Source organism: Hypanus sabinus, unplaced genomic scaffold (assembly GCF_030144855.1).
Source record: "Hypanus sabinus isolate sHypSab1 unplaced genomic scaffold, sHypSab1.hap1 scaffold_1729, whole genome shotgun sequence".
In the NCBI taxonomy this organism is placed as follows: domain Eukaryota; kingdom Metazoa; phylum Chordata; class Chondrichthyes; order Myliobatiformes; family Dasyatidae; genus Hypanus; species Hypanus sabinus.
The window spans coordinates 10,815-34,781 of NW_026779814.1; the positions used below are offsets into that span (position 1 = coordinate 10,815).

Below are 23,967 nucleotides of genomic sequence, written 5' to 3' on the forward strand. Positions count from 1 at the left end.
GTTATATTGGCGTGTCACTCTCTCCCTGGTATTAATTTTATATTCTGGTTTTAATCCAGAATCCTATATTTAATCAGCACAGAACTCCCCCCACCCTGTTGATAATTTTCAATCGGTGCGTCATTCCCACCCTGTCGGTCATTTTAACTCTGCCTGTCTCTCCCACTCTCTTGTCAGTGTATCACTCCCTCCCTGCCGGCCCTGAGAAACAAGGTGACCACGGACATCTTAACTCTGCCCATCACACCCTCCCTGGGCCCATTGTCACTCAGCCCATCACTTTCCCCCCGGAGACTATTTTCAGTCAACCTTTCACTCCCTCCCTAGTGACCATTCTAAATCCTTCTGTCATTCCCTCCTTATTCACCGTTTTCAGTCAGGAGCCCCTCGCAGGACAGACACTCTCGACCACCCTCCACTCAATTGCGCAGAATGTTTATCACAAATAATAAATATATCGCAAACAATAGAGGCCGATCCGACATCCTCATCTCCGGATCCTGTGCGTCATCACTCCGAGTGTCGTGGAGAGAGGAAGATACAGACACCAGGAAACGTGTGCGGTATTATTCCCGATGTCGATACAGAGACCCGACACCGTGCGCGGTAAAACTCTCGGTGTGGAGACAGAGATCGGGAACCGTGTCTGGCAAAATTCCCAGTTTGGGATATGGAGACCGGGAACCGTGCCCTGTATAACTTCCTGCGTGTTATCTGGACACTGGGAACCGGACGCTATGAGTCTCCCGGCGTGGGATGACATTTCACGTCTGTGTCCGAGATCGCTGCAGACCAGGGTCAATACCGAGGTATTTGACTATTTAACATCATTATATCGGTCAGACTTCAGAATGCACTCTCAGCAAAGGGAGTAAAAGGATTCTCACCCTGGATAATCCCAACCTGGGACACCGGTGTCCCAGACTGACCCTCGAACCCGCACATCCAGAGGAAGCTGCGCCGCAATACAACAGGCGGAAATACGTCACCGGGGGACGGCTTCCGATGTCACTGAGCGATAGTCTGGAGCCGGTTCTGTTGAAAGAATTACTCCCGGCGCGCGTCCATTCAAGGTGAGCGTGGAGTTAAAGGGGAGGATGGGAGTTAAAGGGGAGGGCGTGGAATTGGCCAAAATGTCGCCATCCAGTGGCCGGGGATGTTCACTCATTCAGCTGTTCACATATCACTCTCAGTCCGGGTCTCGGTACCTGCAGAGATCCCAGTTCCTTCCTCCCGTTCTCACTGAACTGATTCCCGTCGAGCCTGAAAAAGATGGGAGAATAAAAATGAAATAAACAGATTACACAACAGTGTCAGTAACAGGGGACCGGGGTTAATGTTTCAACAACACTCAGACAAATATCACCCGCGGATCCGCTGATATTTTATCACATTGAACATTAACACAAACACTCACCGGATCAGCTCCGGACTCGGGAGGGTCAGTATGAGACGGCGGAGAGCGGGGACAGATCGGTCCGTAAGCGAGTTTGTTCCCAGGTTGATCCACGTTAGTGACGGGTTTATTCTGAGAGCGGAGACGAGATCCTCAGCACCAGAATCTGTGAGACCGACATCCCGCAGCCTGGACATGAGAGACAGTGAGGGTGAAGAACACAGAGAGACGGTAAAAATCCCCAGTGTTTATCAATAACACAATTACTGATCACATTAATGTTCAGTGTCAGACACCCAGTGACTGTAAACACAATCTCCCACACTCTGGTACTTACCACAGTTTCTGTATTTTACACTCCGAGTTCCTCAGAGCCGCAGACACCAGTTTCACTCCTGAATCTCCCAGTTTATTATGACTTAGGTCCAGCTCCGTCAGTGATCGGTTTGTACTGAGAGCGGAGGCGAGATCCTCGGCAGCAGAATATGTGAGACCGACATTGTCCAAACTGGAAATGAGAGAGAGTGAGGGTGAAGGACACAGAGAGTCAGGGGACGGGATAAATCCCCAATGTTTATCAGTAACACAATTACTGATCACTTTGATGATCAGTGTCAGAGACCCAGAGACTGTAAACACAATCTCCCACAGTCTGGTACTTACCCCAGTTTCTGTATTTTACATTCCGGGTTCCTCAGAGCCGCAGACACCAGTTTCACTCCTGAATCTCCCAAGTCATTCAGCCCAAGCCTAAACACAAACAGAGAAATTGATGAACAAAGTGATTCAAACCATGGGTCTGAGGGAATTTCTCTCACTCTGATATTTCAGGAATCAATAAACCTTTCAGTAAATCACTGATTGGAGTTCCCATCACTGTCAATTTCCCTCACTGCCGAGCTCCAGGGTATTCACCGAATGTCAATAATTTAGTCTGTCGGTGTGACCCTGTAAACTCCACATATTCTGTCCCATTCCCCGATGGTTAGAAAAGTGTTCCTGATGTGTGAGGGGCAGACGGAGCTTGGTTGAATTGGAGAAAGTTCCTCAGTGAGGGAGATTTGTGATTGCAGAAATATCAGTGGGATACAGTGAAAGAGACCCAACTAAGCTAAAGGGAAGTGGGATCCCACAGGAGGATGTGAGATGGGGAAAAGAGAGGACAAAACAATGGGAATACGGAAGAGAGATCCCACAGGAGGAGGGGGGTTGGGGAAGAGAGATCCCACCGGAGGAAGTGGGATTGGGAGGAGAGCCCACAGGAGGAAGGGGGATGGGGAACAGAGATCTTACAGAAGGAAGGGGAATATAGAAGAGATATCCGACAGGAGCAAGGGGGATGGGGAAGAGGGATCCCAGAGGAGTAAGGGGTATGGGGAAGAGAGTTCCCACAGGGGAAAAGGGGGTGAGTAAGTGAGATCCCACAGGAGGAAGAAAGATACCACAGGGGGAAAGAGGGTGAGTAAGTGAGATCCCACAGGAGGAAGAGAGATACCACAGGAGGAAGGTGTATTAGGACAGACAGCCCAGAGGATGAAAGGAGGATTGGAAAGAGAGATCCCACAGGTGGATTGCTACCCATGCCAAGTGCTAGTGAGGCTAGAATTAGGAAGATAATGCAGTTAAATACGTGGGTGAGGGGATGGTGCATGAGGGAGGGGTTCATGTTTCTGGACAATTGGGCTTTCTTCCAGGGGAGGTGGGACCAGTTCGAATTGGACAGTTTGCACCTGAACTAGAGGGGACTAACATCCTTGCCGGTAAGTTAGCAAGTTCTGCTCCGGGGGTTTTAAACAAGATTGCGAGGGAGGGGAACCAGAGTGTTAGAGCAGATAGTGAGGTGGAGGAGGATAAGGGTCATGCGAGGATGGCTTGTATAGACAGAAATGAAAGGTCTGTACGTGATAGAAATGTTTTCAGGTGCATCTATTTCAATGCAAGGAGTACGTAAGGCAGATGAGTTTAGGTAGTGGAATGTCACGTGGGATTACGACATTATTGCGATTAGTAAGACTTGGTTTGCAGGAGGGTCAGGACTGGCAGCTTCATGTCCCGAGGTTCCGTTGTTTCAGACGTGATAGGGGTTAGGGACGAAAGGGGGAGGAGTGGCATTACCAGTCAGGGAGAATATCACAGCTGTGCGTAGACGGGACAGCCCGGAGGGTTCGTCTACAGAGGCCATATGGGTGGAGCTGAGGAACGGGAAAGGTGTGACCACACGAATAGGGTTGTATTATAGACCGCCCAATAGTCAGAGAGAATCGGAGGAGCAAATCTGTAGAGAAATAGCAGACAAATGTAAGAAACATGAAGTTGTATTCGTAGGGGATTTTAACTTTCCACATATTGACGGGGTCTCCCACTCTGAGAAAGGGTTAGATGGCGTGGAGTTTGTCAAATGTGTTCAGGAAAGTTTTCTAAATCAATATATTGAGTTAGCAACGAGAGAGGGTGCAGTACCTGATCTCCTATTAGGGAACCAGACAGGTCAGGTTGCAGAAGTCTGTGCAGGCAAATATTTTGAGTCCAGTGACCATCATGTCATTAGTTTCAAGTTAATTATGAATAAGTATAGGTATTCGAGTTTAGATTCTAAATTGGAGAAGGGCCAATTTGGCAGCAATGAGAAAGGATCTAGTCAGAGTGGATTGGGATAAGTTGTTTTCTGGCGAGGATATGTTCAGTAAGTGGAACAGACAGACAGACAGACAGACAGACATACTTTTTTGATCCCGAGGGAAATAGGGTTTCGTTACAGCTGCACCAACCATGAATAGTGAAGAAATATTGCAGAATAAACCATAAATAATTAAATAATAATGAATTAATCATGCCAAGTGGAAATAAGTCCAGGACCAGCCTATTGGCTCATGGTGTCTGACACTCCGATGGAGTTGTAAAGTTTGATGGCCACAGGCAGGAATAACTTTCAATAACGTGCAGTGTTGCATCTCGTGGAAAGAGTCTCTGACTGAATGTACTACTGTGCCTAACCAGTACATTATGGACAGGACGGGAGACATTGTCCAAGATGGCATGCAACTTGGACAGCATCCTCTTTTCAGACACAACCGTCAGAAAGCCCAGTACCACCCCCAAACATCACTGGCCTTACAAATAAGTTTGTTGATTCTGTTGGTGTCTGCTACCCTCAGCCTGCTGCCCCAGCACACAACAGCAAACATGATAGTACTGGCCACCACAGACTCGTAGAACATCCTCAGCATCGTCCGGTAGATGTTAAAGGACCTCATTCTCCTCAGAAAGTAGAGACAGCTCTGAGCCTTCTTGTTGATAACCTCAGTGTTATTTGACCAGTCAAGTTTATTGTCAATTCGTATCCCCAGGTATTTGTAATCTTTCACCACGTTCACACTGACCCCTTGTATGGAAACAGGGGTCACCGGTGCCTTAGCCCTCCTCAGGTCCACCACCAGCTCCTTAGTCTTTTTCACATTAAGCTGCGGATGATTCTGCTCACACCATGCGACAAAGTTTCCCACCGTAGCCCTGTATGCAGCCTCATCTTGAACTCCTTCAAGGGTGAAATTTTGAGAGTTCAGAGTTTGCATGTTCCTGCCAGGAGTAAAGGCAAAGTTAACAGGCATAGGGAACCTTGGTTTTCAAGGGATATTGGTGATCTGGTTAAGTAGGTGTTTTGCAGGTATAGGCAACAAGGAATAACTGAGGTACTTGAAGACTACAGAAAATGTAAGAAAATACTGAAGAATTAAATCAGCAAGGCAAAAAGAAGACATGAGGTTGCTTTGGCGGATAATGTGAAGGTAAACCCGAAGGGTTTCTACAAGTATATTAAGAGTAAAAGGACAGTAAAGGACAAAATTGGTCCCCTAGAAGATCAGAGTGGTCGTCTCTGTGTGGAGCCTCACGAGATGGAGGAGATCTTAAACAGTTTTTTTTGCGTCAGTGTTTACTCAGGAAACTGGCATAGTGGATATGGACTTAAGGCAAACAAACAGTAGAGTCATGGAACATATGGAGATTAAAGAGGAGGAGGTGATTGCTGTCTTATAGTGAATAAAGGTAGATAAATCCCCCGGGCTTGACATGATATTTCCTCGGACCTTGAGAGAGACGAATGTAGAAATTGCAGGCGCCCTGGCAGAAATATTTAAAATGTCCTCAGCCACGGGTGCGGTGCCAGAGGATTGGAGGGTAGCTCATGTTGTTCCGTTGTTTAAAAAAGGCTCCAAAAGTACACCAGTTAATTACAGGCCGGTGAACCTGACATCAGTAGCAGGTAAATTATTGGAACGTGTTCTGAGAGTTCGGATATACAAGGATTTGGACAGCCAAGGGCTGATTAAAAATAGTCAGCATGGCTTTGTGCGTGGCACATCATGTTTAACAAATCTTGTAGAGTTTTTCGAGGAGGTTACTGTCATGGGGGTGGAGTGCCTTGGAGTGGACCCACGTACAAGACACAGACACTGAACTACCAGGAACAGGGCTAGACGTGAAAAGGAAGCAAGGGAAGTGAAGAAGAAAGGACGCTGGACATGACACAGGCCCCGGACGAGACAAGGATTCCGGGCCTGGGCTAGGACTTGATAAGTATAGTAGAACCAGGACATGGAACTGGGAACTAGTTCGACTCCGACCCAGTGACTAGAGAACGATCCAGAACCTGGGTCTTGACTCGGGCTCGGACTCCAGAACCAGGCGAGGACAAGACGTGGCTACAGGACGAGGAGAGGCAACAGGACTGAACTTGAGACTCCTGGACAGGACAAGGGAACCCAAGCACAGGACGAGGAAATCCCAGCACCGAGCTGGGCAAGGTGCTCCAATGCTGGGCGAGGCACATGGTCATGCCGGGAACACAGGGAGAACAGGAACACAAATCCCTTGGTCAAGGAAGAGAGAGGAACATGGAAAACCGAGCGGGGACACCTCCTTGGATACAGGATGTAGGGCCGGGACTCATTACATGGAGCGCTGAATATGACGAGACAGTTCGTAACGCTTGGTAGCGGCAAAACGGCCGGACCTAACTACGGAAGGCATTGACGCGGACAGACAGATCCAAACAGGGCGAGGATCCAGACACAGGCAAGGCTCCAGGCACAGGCGAGGCGAGGCAAGGCTCCAGGTAGAGGCAAGGCGAGGCAAGGAGAGAAGATTTACCAGGATGTTGCTGGGTCTTCAGGACTTGAGTTACAAGGAAAGATTGGACAGGTTAGGACTTTATTCCTTGCAGCGTAGAAGAAGGAGGAGAGATTTGATAGAGGTTTACAAAATTATGAGGGTATAGACAGGGGAAATGCGAATAGGCTCTTTCCACATAGATTAGGAGAGATAAATGCGAGAGGTCATGGCTTCAGGGTGAAAGGGGAAAGGTTTAGGGGGAGCATTAGGAGGAACTTCACTCACGGAGTGGTGAGAGTGTTGAACGGACTGTCATCTGACGTGGCAAATGCAGGCTCACTTATGTTTTAAGAGTAAATTGCATAGATACATGGGTGGGAGAGGTCTGGAGGGCTATGGACTGGATGCAGGTCAATGGGACTAGCTGAATAAAGTTTCAGCACAGAGCAGAAGGGCGGACTGACTTGTTTTCTGTGCTGTAGTGTTCTATGATTTTATGATTCTATGAAAGGATATGGGGAGGAGAGTTCCCACAGGCGAAAGGGGGATGGGGGAAGAGAGATCTCAAAGGATAAAGGGCGATGGGGAAGCAAGATCCCACAGGAGGAAGGGGGATGGGAAGAGCGATCCCACAGGAGGAAGGGGGCATGGAAGAGAGATCCCACAGGAGGAAGGGGGGATGGAGATAGAGAGAGAAAGATTAAACATGATGAAGGGGGAAGGGATTGAGCGATCGACCTTTAGGAAGAGGGATGTGGAAGAGAGATCCCACAGGAGGATGTGAGATTGGGAAGAGTAATTCCACAGGCGGATTGGGCATGCCAAAGAGAGATCCGACAGGAAAAAGTCGACGGGGGACAGTAATCCCACAGGAGGAAACAGAGACCCATCAGCAGGAAGAGATGGGGAAGATAAATCCTACAGAAGGAAGGGGGATGGGGAAGAGAGATTCCACAGGAAGCGGGTGGATGTGGAAATGATACCCCACAGGAGGATGAGGAAAGAGTAATAGAGAGCCCACAGGAGGAATGGGGATGCGGACGAGATCTCAAAGAATGAAAAGGGGTTTGGGATGAGAGGTCCCACAGGAGGATTCCAAGGTTAAGGATAATCCTACAAGACGAGAGATACAGAATTTTTTTGTACGTGTGTGTTGGGTCTGAACAGAGGCCCAGAGGAGATGCGCCCTCGCTCTCTGCGTATCTGGAAGTGAGCAAAGTCACACACGGGGAAGGGCAGGGGAGGACAATCTCACAATGGTATTTCTTTACTTCTCACTGGGACAGTCTGCTGACAGTCTCTTGACCCTCACCGGGAAGGGGGTGTGAATCTCTGACCCACCTGCTGCAGTCATTGTCGGTCTGGGTGTCAGTAACAGTGAGAAGGAACATTGTCAATGGACGTGTCACAGGCAGTCAGAAACACGGCCATTCCTGTGATTTACTACCAATAAACCAATGGCCGTTGTTCACTGATCTGATGAAGTCTCCAACATCGCTTCACAAGGAACCACAGAACCCTCCTGTCCTTGGGGAATTACTGATCGATCCCCTGGGCATTTGTCACAATTCTTCACCATCTGATTTACTACAGCTTCACCCAAATCCCTCTACATTGAATCACCACAATGGAACAGTTTCACAGTTCACAGTGAGAGATAAATCATGTTACCTCAACTCCTGGCACTTGTGCAGCCCGGGACCAAGCCGCTGGATTCCTTCACACTGAATGCGGCAGTCCCACAGGTCGAGGTGTTTTATTGTATCACAGAGTCCGATGACATGAGACAGGACCGCGCAGTCAATCGGGCTCAGTGTCATTCCACTGAATGAAAGTTTTTCCACAGATCCCAATGTGGCCTGAGCCAGTCCACGATTCTGAGACTCAAATAGGTAGTGCAGTGTGTTCAGGAGGCGCCTTTTACCAAATCCACTCCATGTGTTTCCACTTTGGCGTTTAACCTCCTCCTTCACCCAGTCAATCACCCGGCAGGTTGTTTCATGAGGAAATGGACCCAGAAACTCCTCCAGACCCCGAGCAGTCATTGGGGAGGAGAGACCAGCAACAAAACGGAGAAATACCTCAAATCGCCCATCTGTCGTGCTGTGGGCTTCAGTGAGGAATTTCAGGATATCCCAGGGGTGTGGATTCAGGAATTGTGCGACTGCAGCTGCAAACTCTTGGATGGTGAGGTGTGGGAATGTGTACACCACGCTCTGGGCAGAATCCTCTCTCTCCAAAAGCTCCATCAGGAACCCGGACAGGAACTGGGAAGGCTGCAGATTGTACTTGATCAAATCTCCATCTGTAAACACAATCTTCCTCTCAGACACTCCTCTGAAGGCCATCTGACCAACCCTGAGTAACACATCACGGGGGTTCTCAATCTCACGGCCGTGGTTTTTCAGGATGTTGTAAATATAGTAGGAGTACAGTTGGGTGATTGTCTTGGGAACTCGCTGTGGGTCCCTGACTCTTTGTGTGAAGAAGGGGCCCAGTGCCAGAGCGAGGATCCAGCAGTAGGAGGGGTTGTAGCTCATGGTGTACAGGATCTCGTTCTCCTTCACGTGTTGGAAAACAGCTGCAGCCACCATCTGATCTTTAAAATGCCTGAAGAAATATTCCTTCCGTTCCTCACCAACAAATCCCAGGATTTCAGCCCAGATACGAATCTCTGCCTTCTCCAATAAATGCAACGCAGTGGGACGGGTGGTCACCAGCACTGAACACCCTGGGAGCAGCTTGCCCTGGATTAAACTGTACACAATGTCAGACACCTTGCACTTGAATTCAGGATCTGTGCATGTGTACTGAGGTTCTGTGTCTCCACCACTGTCAGAAAAATCAATTTTGTCATTGAATTCGTCCAAACCATCAAATATGAAGAGCAAACCCTCTGGGTTGTTCCAGACCTCTCTCAGGAATTTCCCAAAGTACGGATACTGATCCAGAATCAGTTCGTTCAGGTTTATTCTGCAGTTAAAGGAGTTTAAATCCCGGAATTTGAAGCAGAAGACAAACTGGAATTGATGGTATATTTTTCCTGTGGCCCAGTCATAAACAATCTTTTGTATCATTGTGGTTTTCCCGATCCCCGGGACTCCAGCCACTGCTGCTGAATTCCTAGATTTGCATTTACCCCGGGAAAAGCTGCTCTGGAACAGCTGATCAGTCCGGATTTTTTCCAGCTCTTGGCGGAGATGTTTCTCTGTCCACTCCTCGTGGTCTCTGCCTCTTGCCAGCAGCTCATGTTCCACCAGTGTCCGATCTCGAACAGTAGAAATGACCGTGAGCTCAGCGTATCGATCAACCAGCTGGAAAACCTTCACCTTCTCCCTCATCAGGATCGTGTTCACTCTCAGTGTTTCAGTTTGTTCCCGCAGAGTCTCCTTGTGTTTCTGTTGAACATCTTCCATGGAAACAGAGAACATTGTCAAAATGTTAAATGGCTCAACTAACAAAGAATTTCATAACTGCATTTTAGCATTGAGTGTTTGAGATTACATGAATGAATTCCATGCTTTCATGTATATTAGGAGAGAAAGTAAAATTCTGTTCACAGACTCTGGACCTGAGAGCAAGGGATGTCCCAGAAATTGTCCAGTTCTCATATTCTGATAGTAATTAATTTTGAAAAAAACATTCCCCTGATATCCTATCACAATCCTGATTGTACATCCGTTACAACAACAGTTGTCTATATTTAAAAGACAGGCAGACATACTTTATTGATTCCAAGGGAAATTGGGTTTCGTTACAGCTGTACCAAAAAGGAATAGTGAAAATATTGCAATATAGAACCATAAATAATATAATAATATTAAGTTACTCATGTGGTAATCAAGTGGAAATAAGTCCAGGACCAGCCTATTGGCTCACGGTGTCTGACAATCCAAGGAAGGAGTTGTAATGTTTGATGGCCACAGGTAGGAATGACTTCCTATGATGCTCAGTGTTACATCTCAGTGGAATGAGTCTCTGGCTGAATGTACTCCTGTGCCTAACCAGTACATTATGGAGTGGATGGGAGTCATTGTCCAAGATGGCATGCAGCTTGGGCAGCTTCCTGTATTCAGACACCACCGTCAGAGAGTCCAGTTCCACCCCCACAACATCACCGGCCTTACGAATGAGTTTGTTGATTCAGTTGGTGTCTGCTACGCTCAGCCTGCTGTCCCAGCATACAATAGCAAACATGATAGCAGCCACCACAGACTCGTAGAACATCCTCGGCATCGTTTGGCAGATGTTAAAGGACCTCAGTCTTCTCAGGAAATAGAGATGGCTCTGACCCTTCTGTAGACAGCCTCAGTGTTCTTTGACCAGTCTAGTTTATTGTCAATTCCTATCCCCAGGTATTTGTAATCCTCCACCAGGTTCACACTGAACCCTTGGATGGAAACAGGGATCACCTGTACCTTAGCCCTCCTCAGGTCCACCACCAGCTCCTTAGTCTATTTCACATTAAGCTGCAGATGTTTCTGCTCGCACCATGTGACAATGTTTCCCACGGTAGCCCTGTACTAAGCCTCATCTCCCCTGCTGATGCATCTAACTGTGGCAGAGTCATCAGAAAACTTCTGAAGATGGCAAGACTCTGTGTTATAGTTGAAGTCCGAGGTGTAGATTGTGAAGAGAAAGGGAGACAGGACAGTCCCCTGTGGAGCCCCAGTGCTGCTGACCACTGTGCCTGACACACAGCGTTACAAGCACAGGTACTGAAAAGCGTTGTTTGCATCACTAGCAGATGATGAGCGCAAAGGAGCTGCAGAGGCCGATACAACTTGGCACCAGAAGTGTCACGGGTGTTGCCAGACCACATTCAATGCAACCTAAGGCCGCCCCAGGGGCTCCAGTTCCAGATTTTTTTCTCACTGGGTTTACTCCCAAAGTCTTCGCCATGAGGGGTACAGTTACTATGAGGGGGTACAGAGTGAGATCACCGTTTTCCTTCTTCTAGATGAACTGCCAATCACAGCTGATGAGCTCCAACTGCCCGAAATGATTGGTTGTCGTGTGGCCGTAACCCGCATTTGCCCTTTCTCCTATCGGAAGAAACGCCTCTGCCAAGCTTATTAGCTAAGTCACACGTGAAAGCCAGGAGCTGTACCTGATTGTCAGAGGCAATTTGAGTCGCACGCCATTGGGAACATTTAATAAGTTATGAGAGTCTATCCTCACTACCACCCCTGGGTATAACTATCTTAAGCAACCAAGCAGCTCTGTGTTATTGACAACAATAACTTGGTAATTTTTTTTTTATTATAGTCACATGTACCAAAGTACAATGAAAACTGTTATGCATGCGATCCACATAGATAATATCATCACATCGGTGTAATAAGGTCCTACAAAGAAAAACAGAATAGGATAGTGCAGGGAAACAGTGTTGCAGTTGCTGAGATAATGTAGTGCAGGAAGACAGTAAGGTACAAGGCCGAAGGATCAAAGGCAGGTCAGACTTTTTTTTGTTTTTGAACAATTCTCCAGAACTGTAGAATTCAACAATTGAAATGACATTACTGCACAAAATTCTGAAGCAGATATATATAACTAGAGAGACCAAGATTTCTGCAAGTACTGTGCAAGGGATGTAGACTCTGGTAGTCACTTTTAAACTCCAGCGTAAAACGTTTTAAAAATTTGAATCTTTCTTATAATTGATGATATCTTGTCTTTTATTTTCTACTTTGCCCTTTATCCCATTGTAACGCAGTTTGAACGACATCATCCCGATGAAAAAATGTTTTATAAGTAACTTAGTATTACTTTTTATTTTTTCTTAACTCAAACTGGCAAATCCTGAGGTAGGGACATATCCAAGCACACTAATTTCTCAATTGATAGGTAATTTCAGATTACTCTCGTAGCGTATACTATTGTGACTTTTGGAAGATTTACATAAGCATTGCTGTGTGGAGCTTGTTCTGTAATATTATCGTGTAGTGCTTTTTGGAAGATACCAGTTCTTGATAGTATCATCGGAACAATGTGTACCGTGCTCATGTTTCACAGTTTTTCAATTTCCTCTTTTAATTCAGCATATTTCTAAAGTTTTTCTTTAATTGATTTCTGTATGTTATGTGTGTTTGGAATGGCTCTATCTATTTAAAAAGTTGTTTGTGCTAGTTAATCCTGTACAATTATAGCCGGACAATTATTATGAATTGTCCTATCTGTAATAATGGATCGGTCACGGTGGATTTGTCGGACGCTAACTCTAAAAGTGGAGTATGCTTGTATTTATAGTGAGGGATGGTGTCTTTCATGAGTTGTAGTTTAAGCGAAATTTTTGTTAAAGTTGTCAAGCACTTCATCGTGCAGTCATCAGATTGAGTAAAACTACTGCTGGATCCTGTAATGTGTTCAATTGTTTCTGGCTTCTCTTGTAATTTTCAGCATTTATCATCTTGAACCTGTTGGCCTTTATTCCTTATTATTGATAACTAGATGTGTTAACCACCTGGTCCTGTATTACTATAATGATCCCTTCTGTTTCTAGGAAGAGGTCTCCAACTCTGAGCCAGGCGCTCAACGCTTCCTTGTCAACATCGCTCAGATCGTGGATATGTCTTCCGTGGGGAGTCAGGCTCTTCCACTCTTCCAAGGTCTGTTATGATCGTTTCTTCATTTTTATTGGTTATGCTTTCATTTACGTTCAGTGATGTGTACCTCTTATCAGAATTGCATATGCTTGTACGGAGTGTTGAATCCTGCTTGCGTTGATGAAAATATACCGTTGCAGCTAATTGTGGATTTCAGAAAGGGTAAGATGAGCGAACACAATACACCAGTCCTCACAGAGGTATCTGAAGTGGAGAGTGTGGGCAATTTCAAATTACTGGGTATCAATATCTCCAAGTATCTGACCTGGATCTAATATATGGATGCAGCTACAAAGAAAGTGGCTATATTTCATCAGGAGTTTCAAAAATCACTCGAATATTTCTACAGGTGTAACTTGCAGAACATTGCAACTGGCTGCATCACAGTCTGGTTCATGGGGACTACTGTACAGGATCGGAGTAAGGCGCACACTCAACAATTCAGGAACAACTTCTCCTCTGCCATCCAGTTTCCGAATGGACATTGAACCCATCCAGAGTGACTCACTAATCTCTTTTTTATTTCTATTTCTGCACAAGTTATTTAATTTCCTATTTTATAGAATCACACAGACGTGCATAGCTATACATGGTTTCTTTGGAAATTAGTTCCATTATTTGAATTAATTGTTTTAGCTTTACTGATGCAAGACCAACTAATTACCAATCATCCATGTATAGCTGTGGCAAACTGTAAATCGTTTGTTTTATTTTTCCGAATTGACAGCTGATTTTTTTTCTGTTCAGGAAATTCAAGTTTAGATATAACGCCAGACAAAACCATAGTGGGTCTAATGTGTCACTCTGGACAATGTCTCTATTTATTTTGGTAACAGTTGTGGTTGTTAATAGGGTGTTTATTGTACTTCATTAGATGTTGTAGAAATTTCACAAGTATTGAATGCATCTTATATAATATTGGAATCTGTTAACCATGTGAGAGACAGAATCTAATGGTTTTTGATAGCCAATATAACATCCAACGATTTCTGCTCTCCCCAGTGCTCAATGGATACATAATCTATTATTAGTTGTTCCTTAAATCGGATCATATCCAAACTGTATTCTTATTGCTCTTCTGTATATCTACTGTGGTTACCTAAGTGCGTGGTAATTAGTTACGAGATGCACGATGTTGCAATTTTATATATAAAATTATCTTAGTATTTTTAAGAGTCAATAATAACATAGTAGGTGACCATTCAATAGTCTTATAACAGCAGAATTAAAGATGTCCTTGAGGGTGGTGGTACATACATTCATCCTTTTATATCCTCTGCCCCTTTGGAGTATGAAAGAGAGAATATTTGAGGAAGGTTGGATTCAACAAAGAGACTTTGGGCGGTGGTAGTGGAATCTTGCTAACCTGATTGAGGTGACAAAGGTGATGAATGAAGTTACACATGGATATTGTCAGCTTGGATATTAGTTGGGTGTTCGACAAGATCTGACATTGGAGGCTCATACAGAAAATTAACATGCTTGAGTACTGTGGGGAATTGTCCTGGCTGCCGGGGACCCACACTGGGAGAAATTTCTTTCGCTGGCGGGTGATGAATCTGTGAAATTATTGTCATAGACAGCTGCGGAAGAAAAGTCATTACTCAGGTCGATATGTTCCTGATTAGGAAAAGCATCAACGATTACTGGGAGAAGGCAGAATAATGGGGTTGAGAGGATTTGCCGAGCAAATTCACTGAGCCGATTGGCTTAATTTTACTCTTAGGTCTTATGGTTTTAGGGAGCATCTGGATTATTGTATTCACTTCTGATTGTCCAGCTCTTGGAAGGATTGGAGAGGGTGCAGAACAGGTTCATCAGGATGTTGCCTGGATTCTGTTGCATGTGCTACAAGTAGAGGTTTGATAAACTTTGTTTACTCTGGTGGGAGAATAGAGATCTGACAGAGGTGTTCAAGTTTAGGTCGTCAGCCTTTATTCTGTTAGTTTATTTTTACATAAGACTGGTGTCTAATACCAGAGGGCCTTTGGTTAAGGTGAGATGGGGTAAACACACAGCAATTGTCGGTAGGTTTTTTTTCCACATAGTTGTGGGTGCCTGGTATTTACTGCCTGGGTCATGTCAGAGGCAACTATGTCATAGATGCTCCTAGATATACATGACTGTGAGGGAAATGCAAGGATATGCTTAAAAATATAAGAAAGAATACCAAGGTATTTTTGTTCTTTCCCAGATACTTAAAGAATTAGAAAAAAGATATCGGACCACTGAAAAATGATGTTGTTGATGCAGTAACAGGTGAAAAGGAAATGCCAGACAAACTCTGTGGAAGTCAATAGCGGATTGTACTTCTCCCTATAGATGCTGCCTGGCCTGCTGCGTTCCATCAGCATTATGTGTGTGTTGCTTCAATTTCCAGCATCTGCAGATTTCAGATTTCAGCGAATGATTACTGGTGAATTTTGATTCCCTGGTTTTGCAAAGTCCCAGACTATTATTTAAGATGTGGTTTAAACTGTGCGTTTCATCACTCACCTATCAGTTGAGTGGGTAACTCAGATAACCCCTGGGCGATGTTCATGTATTCCTGTGGATCAGGACCTGTTTAAATAATTAAAAAAACACATCCATGGAAACAGAGCTAAAATAATCAATGTAACTAAAATGTTTATTTCAATGTGCCTTTGTGTTTAGTGCGTGGTTTTAACATACCGAGTTCCTGTATTTCCCTCAGTATTCTGTCCAGCTTCGGTAACTCAGTCCTCCATGTCACAAAGCATTCCCACATCGCCCTCCGGACCCGGGATCCTTTGCCCATCACCAAACTGAGGAAGAGTATGGAACTCTCTGTCCGGTTTCCCTTCTCTGTCAGTTCAGTGACTTTCTATAAAAGGAAACAATGAAAGCTGAAAGTTCTGAAGATAGATGAGTCAGTTCAGTTCAGTTCAGTTTATATTGTTATTTACAAACCACAAATGCAATGTAGTTAAAAAATGAGACAACGTTCCTCCAGAATGATATCACGAAAGCAGACAACAAAAAAGACGACACCAGAAAATCTACATAACGTTTGTACTCCCCAAATCCAGAGCCGGAGAGGCTGCTGCGTGTTAATATCGTGCTACCATTTTAGCGCTTTCTCCAGAAACGAACTCCAAACCCACCAGACAAGACTACCCAGACACACCGTCAAGAGACCAACTCTACTACCCAACAAACAAAAAAACTAAAGCTACAAGACCCGATAAACTGCACCCGATTGCTTCTGAAAGAGCAGACTGAAGGGATTGTGGAGACATTAGTAATAATCGCTCAAGAATCACTAGATTACGGAATGGTTCCGGAGGACCGACCATTTTAGATTATAGGTCAGTTAGTCTGATCAGCGTTTTGGAAGATGTCAGCAGTCGATAACTGAGGACAAGGTTTCTGAGGTATTTGGATGCACATGGTAAAAAAAGGCCAAAATCCATGGAAGGGAATCTTGCCTGACCGACCGGACGGAATGTTTTGAGAGAATAGCATGTTGGGTCGACAGCAGCGAGTCAGTGCAAGTTGTTTACTTAAGACTTGCCGAGGACCTTTGACTAGATACCGTACATGACGCTGTTTCACAAGACCAGGGCCGACAGTAGGACAAGAAAGACACTAACATGGATAGAGGATCCATGTTTTCTCAAGATTTTGTCTGGATATCAGGAAGCACAGAATGGGATCAAATAGGGCTTTTTCTTGTTGGATTTTGCTGACCAGTGGTGTTCTGCCGTGGCTGGTTTTGGGAAAGTTTCTTTTTCCGTTATGTCAATCATTTGAAACATTATGGTCAAGGTTTTGCACGTTACGAAGATATGGGGAAGGACAGGAAGTGTTGAGGAAGCAGGGATTTCACGGGAGGACATGGACCGATGGAAAATGGACAAATCAGTGGCAATTGGAATGTAGTATAGGGAGGTTCATAGCCATACTATTACGTATTCAGGGAACAATAAATATATGAGTTAGGCTAGGGTTTATATAACAAATAACACGTTTATTAAACACTGAAAACAAACCCTCCAAAAGTAAACAGACTCTAACGTAACCGGAAATCAGCTGCTGTGCGGCAGGGTAAAAAGTTCTTAAAGCGATGCGGCTCAAACAGTTCTTAAAGCGATGTTGCAAAATCAGTTCTCGAAAGTAGGATGACCACAAGTTCAAAATGCTCACAGTCCATTTAAGGGAGAGACTTGTTAAGATGATTTAAATTCTCCTTCACGTCGTTTTGCTTCGATCCCCGGCGTCGAACATCCCACGAAGAATTTACGAAACGTAACGGCTTAAAGGCACAGTCCTCAATCTTTTCTGCTATCCCGCAGAGATTAACACGAGAAAAGTCAACGAAATCCTTCCGAATAAGGATTCAACAAGGTCGAACCCGTTTCACCGTCGCAATCGATTCTCCTCGATCTTCTATCTCCCGAACTCCGATCTCCACTCTCCACTGATTCTTAACTAGCAGTATTGTAAAGAAACTGCTGGCAATGAACTTGTAAACTTTAGGCATTAAATAAAAATTCATCTTTCAACTAAACTGCGTCATAATATTAAATCACGCAGTGGCATGAAGTCAACAGGGCAAACCCAGCCATGAAATGCCCCTCCTCACAGGGTGTGCTCTTCCTTTTATACCCTGTAAAAAAACATGTCACATGATCTCTACTGGCGGGAAAATGACATCACTCCACCATCACAAGACCATTACCTCAAGTCCAGTATAGCTTCGACCCCAGTCACGTGACAAGGGTGCCACTGTCACGTGTCACGAGTACGTAACAATACACTTCATCAGAACTAATGAAGACATAGACTATTTTTGAATCTGGGAGAAAATTCAGATATCAGAGTTGTAAAGAGTCTCTGGAGACCTAGTGCTGGATTCCTTGCAGCTTGAGTCGGTGTTAGGAAAGGCAAAAAACACTGTTAGCATTCATTTCGAGTGGATTAGAATATATGAACAAGCACTGGCTAGACCGTACTTGCCTATTGTGAACGGTTTTAGTCCCCTGATCAGTGAAAATACTTGATGGTATTTTGAAAAATCCAGAGAAGAATCAAAACTGACAGAACCAGTGATATTAAACCTGATTTTGATGAAAATGATTCCTGGATGCGCCTGTACTGGCTGGAGTGTGGAAGGATGAGCGGAATCTAATTGTAACCTGTGGAATGTCGAAAGGCATTGAGAGGACTTGGAGATTATGTTTCTAAGTGGGGGAGTCTAGAACCAAATGGAAAAGCCTCAGATTAGATGGACGTCCATTTAGAACAGAGATGAGGAGATTCTTTAGCCAAGGTGTAGTGAATCTGTCGAATTCATTGTCACTGACAGCTGCGGAGACCAGGTCACTGGGTATATTTAAAACAGAGGTTGGTAAATTCTTGACTAGTCAGGTCAGCAAAGTTCACTGCGAGAAGTCAGGAGAATGGAGTTGCGAGGGATAGTAAATCACCCATGATGTAATGACGGAGCAGAATCTATGGGCCTGATGGCCTATTTGTGCTCCGATGCCTTATGGTCTTATGATGTGTAAAGACAACAGAACATTAAGGAACAAACATGAGGAAATCTTCAGATGCTGGAAATTCAAGCAACACACGCAAAATGCTGGTGGAACGCGGCAGGCCAGGCAGCATCTATATGGAGAAGCGCTGTCGACGTTTCGGGCCAAGACCATACATCAGGACTAACTGAAAGGAAAGATTCTAAGAGATTTGAAAGTAGGAGGGGGAGTGGGAAATGCGAAATGATAAAAGAACGGAGGGGTGGGATGAAGAGCATTAAGGAATATCAGTGCGGCTGTCTTTTAAATGGAGGTGGTTCATGCCTGGCATTCATACCGTAAAATGCTAATGACTTCCTGAATGCAGGCATGGGCTTCCCGATTAACTGAGGAATTATGAATTAAACATTGAATAGTCTTCAAGCAACATACACCTATGATGGAATTAAGGTAACTGAATATGGATGGGCTTAGGACATTGGTCTGAGAAATAAGAGAGGCAGGGTATAAGGGTCAGGCAGCGTTTAAGGGTTGGCACAACATTGTGGACTGAAGGGCCTGTACTGTGCTGTACTATTCTATGTTCTATGTCCCGAATTTGAATGAGTGATCTCCTAGAACAGTTACCAGTAGGGAATTGGAAATGTTTTCCATAACATGAATAATGGACAACAATTATGGAATAAATCAGCATAATTCCCTGACGGTCCACTGTACTGTAAAATAATCCCTCAGTTTTACTGCTACCAGGTCTGAGGAGTAAAGCTGTGAAAGAGATTTAAAGGTTAAAAAATTTAAAATTTAAAGCAGACGTCTCCAGATGATGAATGTATAGTTGAGCATCACATTTACAGATTACCTCTCTTGCCTTTGCATAATGACTGTCTGATTCATTACAGACAGCGCCAATGAATCCCAACGAGAACAGAGTCACTCACGGGTGTAACGCACTTGATTGTCTAATACCACTCATGGCTGAGTAGGTCAGATCGAAGACAAGACCATCACTGTTTGTGAGCATCAGGGAGTGGGACCTGAAATGGTGTGTCCCTGTCTCTCGTTAGTCAGATATTCAGCAAGTTAGCAGATTTTTTTTTTGTTTGCCCCTTCCCTTTCAGGACAACCTGTTAATTTTTGGGATCATGAGATATCAGTCAGTTGGCAGATTCATTTTATGTGTTGTGCTTTCTTCTGCCCTTTTAGATCAAACTATTGATGTTTGTGGTCATGAGATATCAGCTTTGTGTGTGATCTTTCCAATCTAATAAATTTCAGAGATTTTCGAGAATGTTACCAGGAAAGTTGATGAAGGCAAGGTTGTGGATATTGTCTACATGGACTTCAGTACGGTATTTGACAAGGTCCCGTATAGGAGGTTGGTCTATAAGATTCAGTTGCGTAGCATTCAAGATAAAGTAGTAAACTGGATTAGACACTAAATTTTTTGGAAGAATCTGCAGTGTCACTATAGACTGTTGCATTTCTGATTGGCGCCTGTAACTCGTGTAGTGTCACGGGGATCGGCGCTGTGCCTGTTGTTGTTTGTCATCTATATCAATGATCTGGATGAAATTATGGTTAACAGCATCAGCAAATTTGCTGATGACTCCAACATTGGGAAGGTGCAGTGGACAAAGAGGAAGACTACAAGGGCTTGCAGTGGGGACTGGACCAACTGGAGAATGGCCTTAAAAGGCGCCGATGCAATTTAATGCAGACAGCTGCAAGATGTTGCTCTTCGGATGGAACAAGCAGGGTAGATCATACACAGCGACTGGCAGAACAAAGTGATCTGGGAATACAGGTCCATAAGCCATTGAAAGTGGCGGCAAGTGTTGATATGCTCTGAAAGAAATTTTCTCAGTGCATTAACCTTCTTAAATGAAAATATCGTGTAGAGTAGATGGGATATGATGGGGTATAAGGAGTTGGTGAGGCCTAATTTGGATATTATGTGCAGTTCTGCTTAACTATCTACGGGACAAATGGAAATAAGTTTGAAAGTGTACAGAAAAAAATAACATTACAAGGATGTTGCCAGGACTGGAAGACCTAAGTTATAAGTATTGAGTGAACGGGTTAGGACTTTATTCATTGGGATGAGGAAGATTGAGGGGAATTAGATAGAAGTTTACACAATTACATGGGGTACGGATAGGATAAGTGCAAGCAGGCATTTTGTACTGAGGTAAAGAGGTTCTACAACAAGAGGTTATCAGTAAAGGGTGAAAGGTGAAAAGTTCAAGGGGTGCAAAGGTAAAACTTGTTGACTCAGAGGGTGGTGAGAGTGTGAAACTAGCTAGCAGCACAAACGGTACAAACGGTTAGATTCATGATTGATATGGGTATAGAGCACCATGGCCCGGTAGGTAGTTTTTACAGACTGGCCTGGAATAGACCGGCCAAAAGGCCTGTTTCAAGGCCTATGGCAAGTCAGCCACACATTGTTTGGGAACTCATGAAGTCAAGACAAGATGTGGTTAACAGGTTTTCCTCCGTCAAGTACTGCAGTGGATCCGGTTGGCCCAATTTACAATCTGCCAGTTTAATATTCATCCTGGATTAATGAGATGAGGTGAATCTGCCCGATGGTTCAGACAAGATTTGAAATTGGTTTCAGACTGAATGTCTGGTCAAATTCCAGATCTGCAGCCACTGCTCTTGTTTCACACTGATAAACACAGCAGGTGTGAGAATTAAAGGTGACACTGAACCTGTAGGACCCATTGCTCCTCAACTTAACAGCTGAAACTAGATCTGCGAGAGACAAGTCAGAAATCAATGTCTCCATTTCCATTTAGAACTCATAGAACGTGAAGGAGATTAATTTTTGTCACTATACACTATACAGTTCTGTAACAATTACACACACTACACTCACCTCATTCTCTTCTCTACTGAAATGTCCCTCCTTTGTCAACATCCAACCGAGTCTTTCAACCTTTTCTTCAATTGCTTGTTTGAGTCGGTCTCGATAGAACTTTGTCAGTTGGTACAATCGATATTCGCCCCCCTCTGCCAGGAGGTCAGAGATTGTGAACTCTGGATCTGTGAATATAATAAGGAAAATGTAGGCTTGAACTCAGATATCCCTCCTCTCCACTGTCTCACCCAACTCAACAAAAAAAAATATGACTTGAACCTGCTCACAGAAACAAAAATGGATTAATTCCCCATCTCCAACACTGGACTTAAAACCGAACCAATAAAGTCCTAGTCATTAGGTTAATAGAAGGACCACATTTAATGCAAACCAGTCCATCCCCCATCCCACCCACTCACCTGTTTCAGTTTTGGATGGGCAATAAATGTCAGGACAGTCGGTGATATTCGCTTTACAGAGATACACTCTCCATCCTGGCGAATACATTTTCCTTGATTCCCATCCCGGAAATACTCTCCTTATCTGGACAGCTATATTTCCTCCAATACACATCCTGGAAATCCTCAGAGCAGGTAGTTCATTTCTTGCAGTGGGGTAACGGCTGCCCACTACACCACATGCACCACACCCACACCACACACCACACTCATCTGACCAACCCTTCAACAAGCCCTCACCTTTACCCTCCTCCCTGCCACATTCTTTGAGCACCTCACCCTCATATTTCACTCACTCGCACTTTGTTGTGGACTTGACAATTCCGTGTTTAATAAGCTTCCGAACTGACAGACAGTCGCCTCACTTGTGCTGGTTCCAGGGTCCTGATCAGTGTCTCTGACGTCACTGTCTCTGCGCTGACTTTGCTCCACTTCCGCTGCGGCTGGACTGCATTCCATTGGGACATTGCTTTCAGTCTGACCCTGCTTTGGTACCTTGCTTCCCATGTCCCGATCATCTTCTCTCGATGATCCGCCTGGTAAAAACCTCTTCAGTACTTTCCGTTCTCCTTTCGATTTCCTACCTGAAATAAGTGATGAATTGCAGGTTATACAAGTATGATTTAGATCTGAACAAAACTGATTCAGACTGCAATGGAGCTGAGACTCTGGCTGATCGGATTTGGAGTGGGACTGTGCTGGGTAATGTGAACCGTACATCCTGTCAGGTGACCATCACAATAAGCTGGTGACTGGATACATTCACTCCCAGTAAAATTACAGGATAGACACAGTAAAACTGATCAGTGACTTCACAGCAGCTGAACACACGGATGACCAAGGGATCTTAATGCAACGATGTCTGGCGATACTGGGAAATATCACTGCGATTATCTTCCAAAAGCTAAAATCTCCCTGGGTCACTTACTGTTCAGTAGTCTGTGTCACACACAGACCTGCAACGGGATTACACATGGTCCAGTCTGCTGGATGACACATTCTCCAGTTGCTTTATCACACGATGCCCAGTCCCCTTGGCCACAGACTGACCATTCCCTTGGGAGGCACATCGTCCAGTCACCTGGGTCGCAGAATGACCATTACCTTGAGTTCTATGCTGACCGCTCCCCAGTTCCCATCTTATCCCCTGTCTGATGATCGTCATGTAACAACCATGCAAGTCATTGGCAAAGTCTCGCTTCGAGAGCTTTGTGTGTAGTTGTAGTTGCTAAACTATAGGAAGGAGGTGTTTAAGCTGGAATGTGTGTAGTGGAGAATGACCACTACGGGACTGGGCTAGGGGGTTAGTTTGTGTGTTCGGCTAGGACAGTTTGCCCTGGAGCTCAGGAACCTGAAGTGCGACCTTACACACATATATGAATATAAAATAATCAGGGGCGGACACAGGGCATGAACATCGAGCAGGAACTCCACTTTCAACTCAGGCACCGAGTCGGGATTCAGGAAACTTCAGGAAAATGGGACAAGCTCAGGCATTTAGATCAGAATGAATTATATGCGCAGAAGGACCTGTTTCCAGGCTGTAACCTCTGTTTTATTCCACCTGTAATCACACATTTAAGCACAATCACAATGTCTACATGTGACAGAGACATTTTGTCATTGGTTCTACCGGGTTTTCCAGCAAAGTTCCTGGGAATTTAGGTAGAAGATCATCTCAAGAGGGAAGAATTTAGAAACTCACATTCACCATTTCTCCACAGCCTAGACATTCACTGGGGTATTAAAACTCCAACCAGACCACAAATGTATCTACAATGAGCTGCCTCCTGATCCTCAGCCATTCCCAACACCGGCAATGATCTCCGCTCTGTTACAGAAAACAGATTTCGGAAACACCCCTCTTCTCCTTTGCGCAGCAGCCAATAAAAACTAGGGGGGAGTTGATAGCTTTCCTTACAAAATCTGAAATGCCCTGTTATAACACAATCTGTGAATTCCAGGAAATGCTCGTATTATCTGGTTCTAAATGTTATAAATGAAGGTTGGAGATACTTTACACCTCAGTACATGT

The 23,967-nt window shown here is 44.7% G+C and overlaps 1 protein-coding gene across 1 annotated transcript; it reads right to left on the minus strand.

Moving 5' to 3' along the window:
- Positions 1-394: 394 nt before the first annotated feature.
- On the minus strand, positions 395-22,320 carry LOC132387311 (NACHT, LRR and PYD domains-containing protein 3-like). The gene is made up of 10 exons (XM_059959669.1): positions 22,229-22,320; positions 21,493-21,659; positions 15,784-15,955; positions 15,607-15,672; positions 9,695-9,914; positions 8,662-9,337; positions 4,900-4,931; positions 1,734-1,904; positions 1,418-1,585; positions 395-1,263 (listed from the first exon to the last, which is right to left on the minus strand). The coding sequence occupies exons 2-10, from the start codon at positions 21,532-21,534 to the stop codon at positions 1,161-1,163; spliced, it is 1,650 nt and encodes a 549-aa protein (XP_059815652.1). The 5' UTR covers positions 21,535-21,659; positions 22,229-22,320; the 3' UTR covers positions 395-1,160.
- Between the last annotated feature and the right edge of the window lie 1,647 nt (positions 22,321-23,967).

What these genes read in the sequence shown, in the direction of transcription:
- LOC132387311 (XM_059959669.1), bottom strand. Translation starts at nt 21,534, where the DNA reads ATGTTGACAAAGGAGGGACATTTCAGTAGAGAAGAGAATGAG. An exon ending in GTTACCCACTCAACTGATAG is followed by an intron (nt 9,915 to 15,606) that starts GTGAGTGATGAA and finishes TTTCCATGGAAG; the next exon opens with ATGTTCAACAGAAACACAAG. An exon ending in TGTAAAATACAGAAACTGTG is followed by an intron (nt 1,586 to 1,733) that starts GTAAGTACCAGA and finishes TCTCATGTCCAG; the next exon opens with GCTGCGGGATGTCGGTCTCA.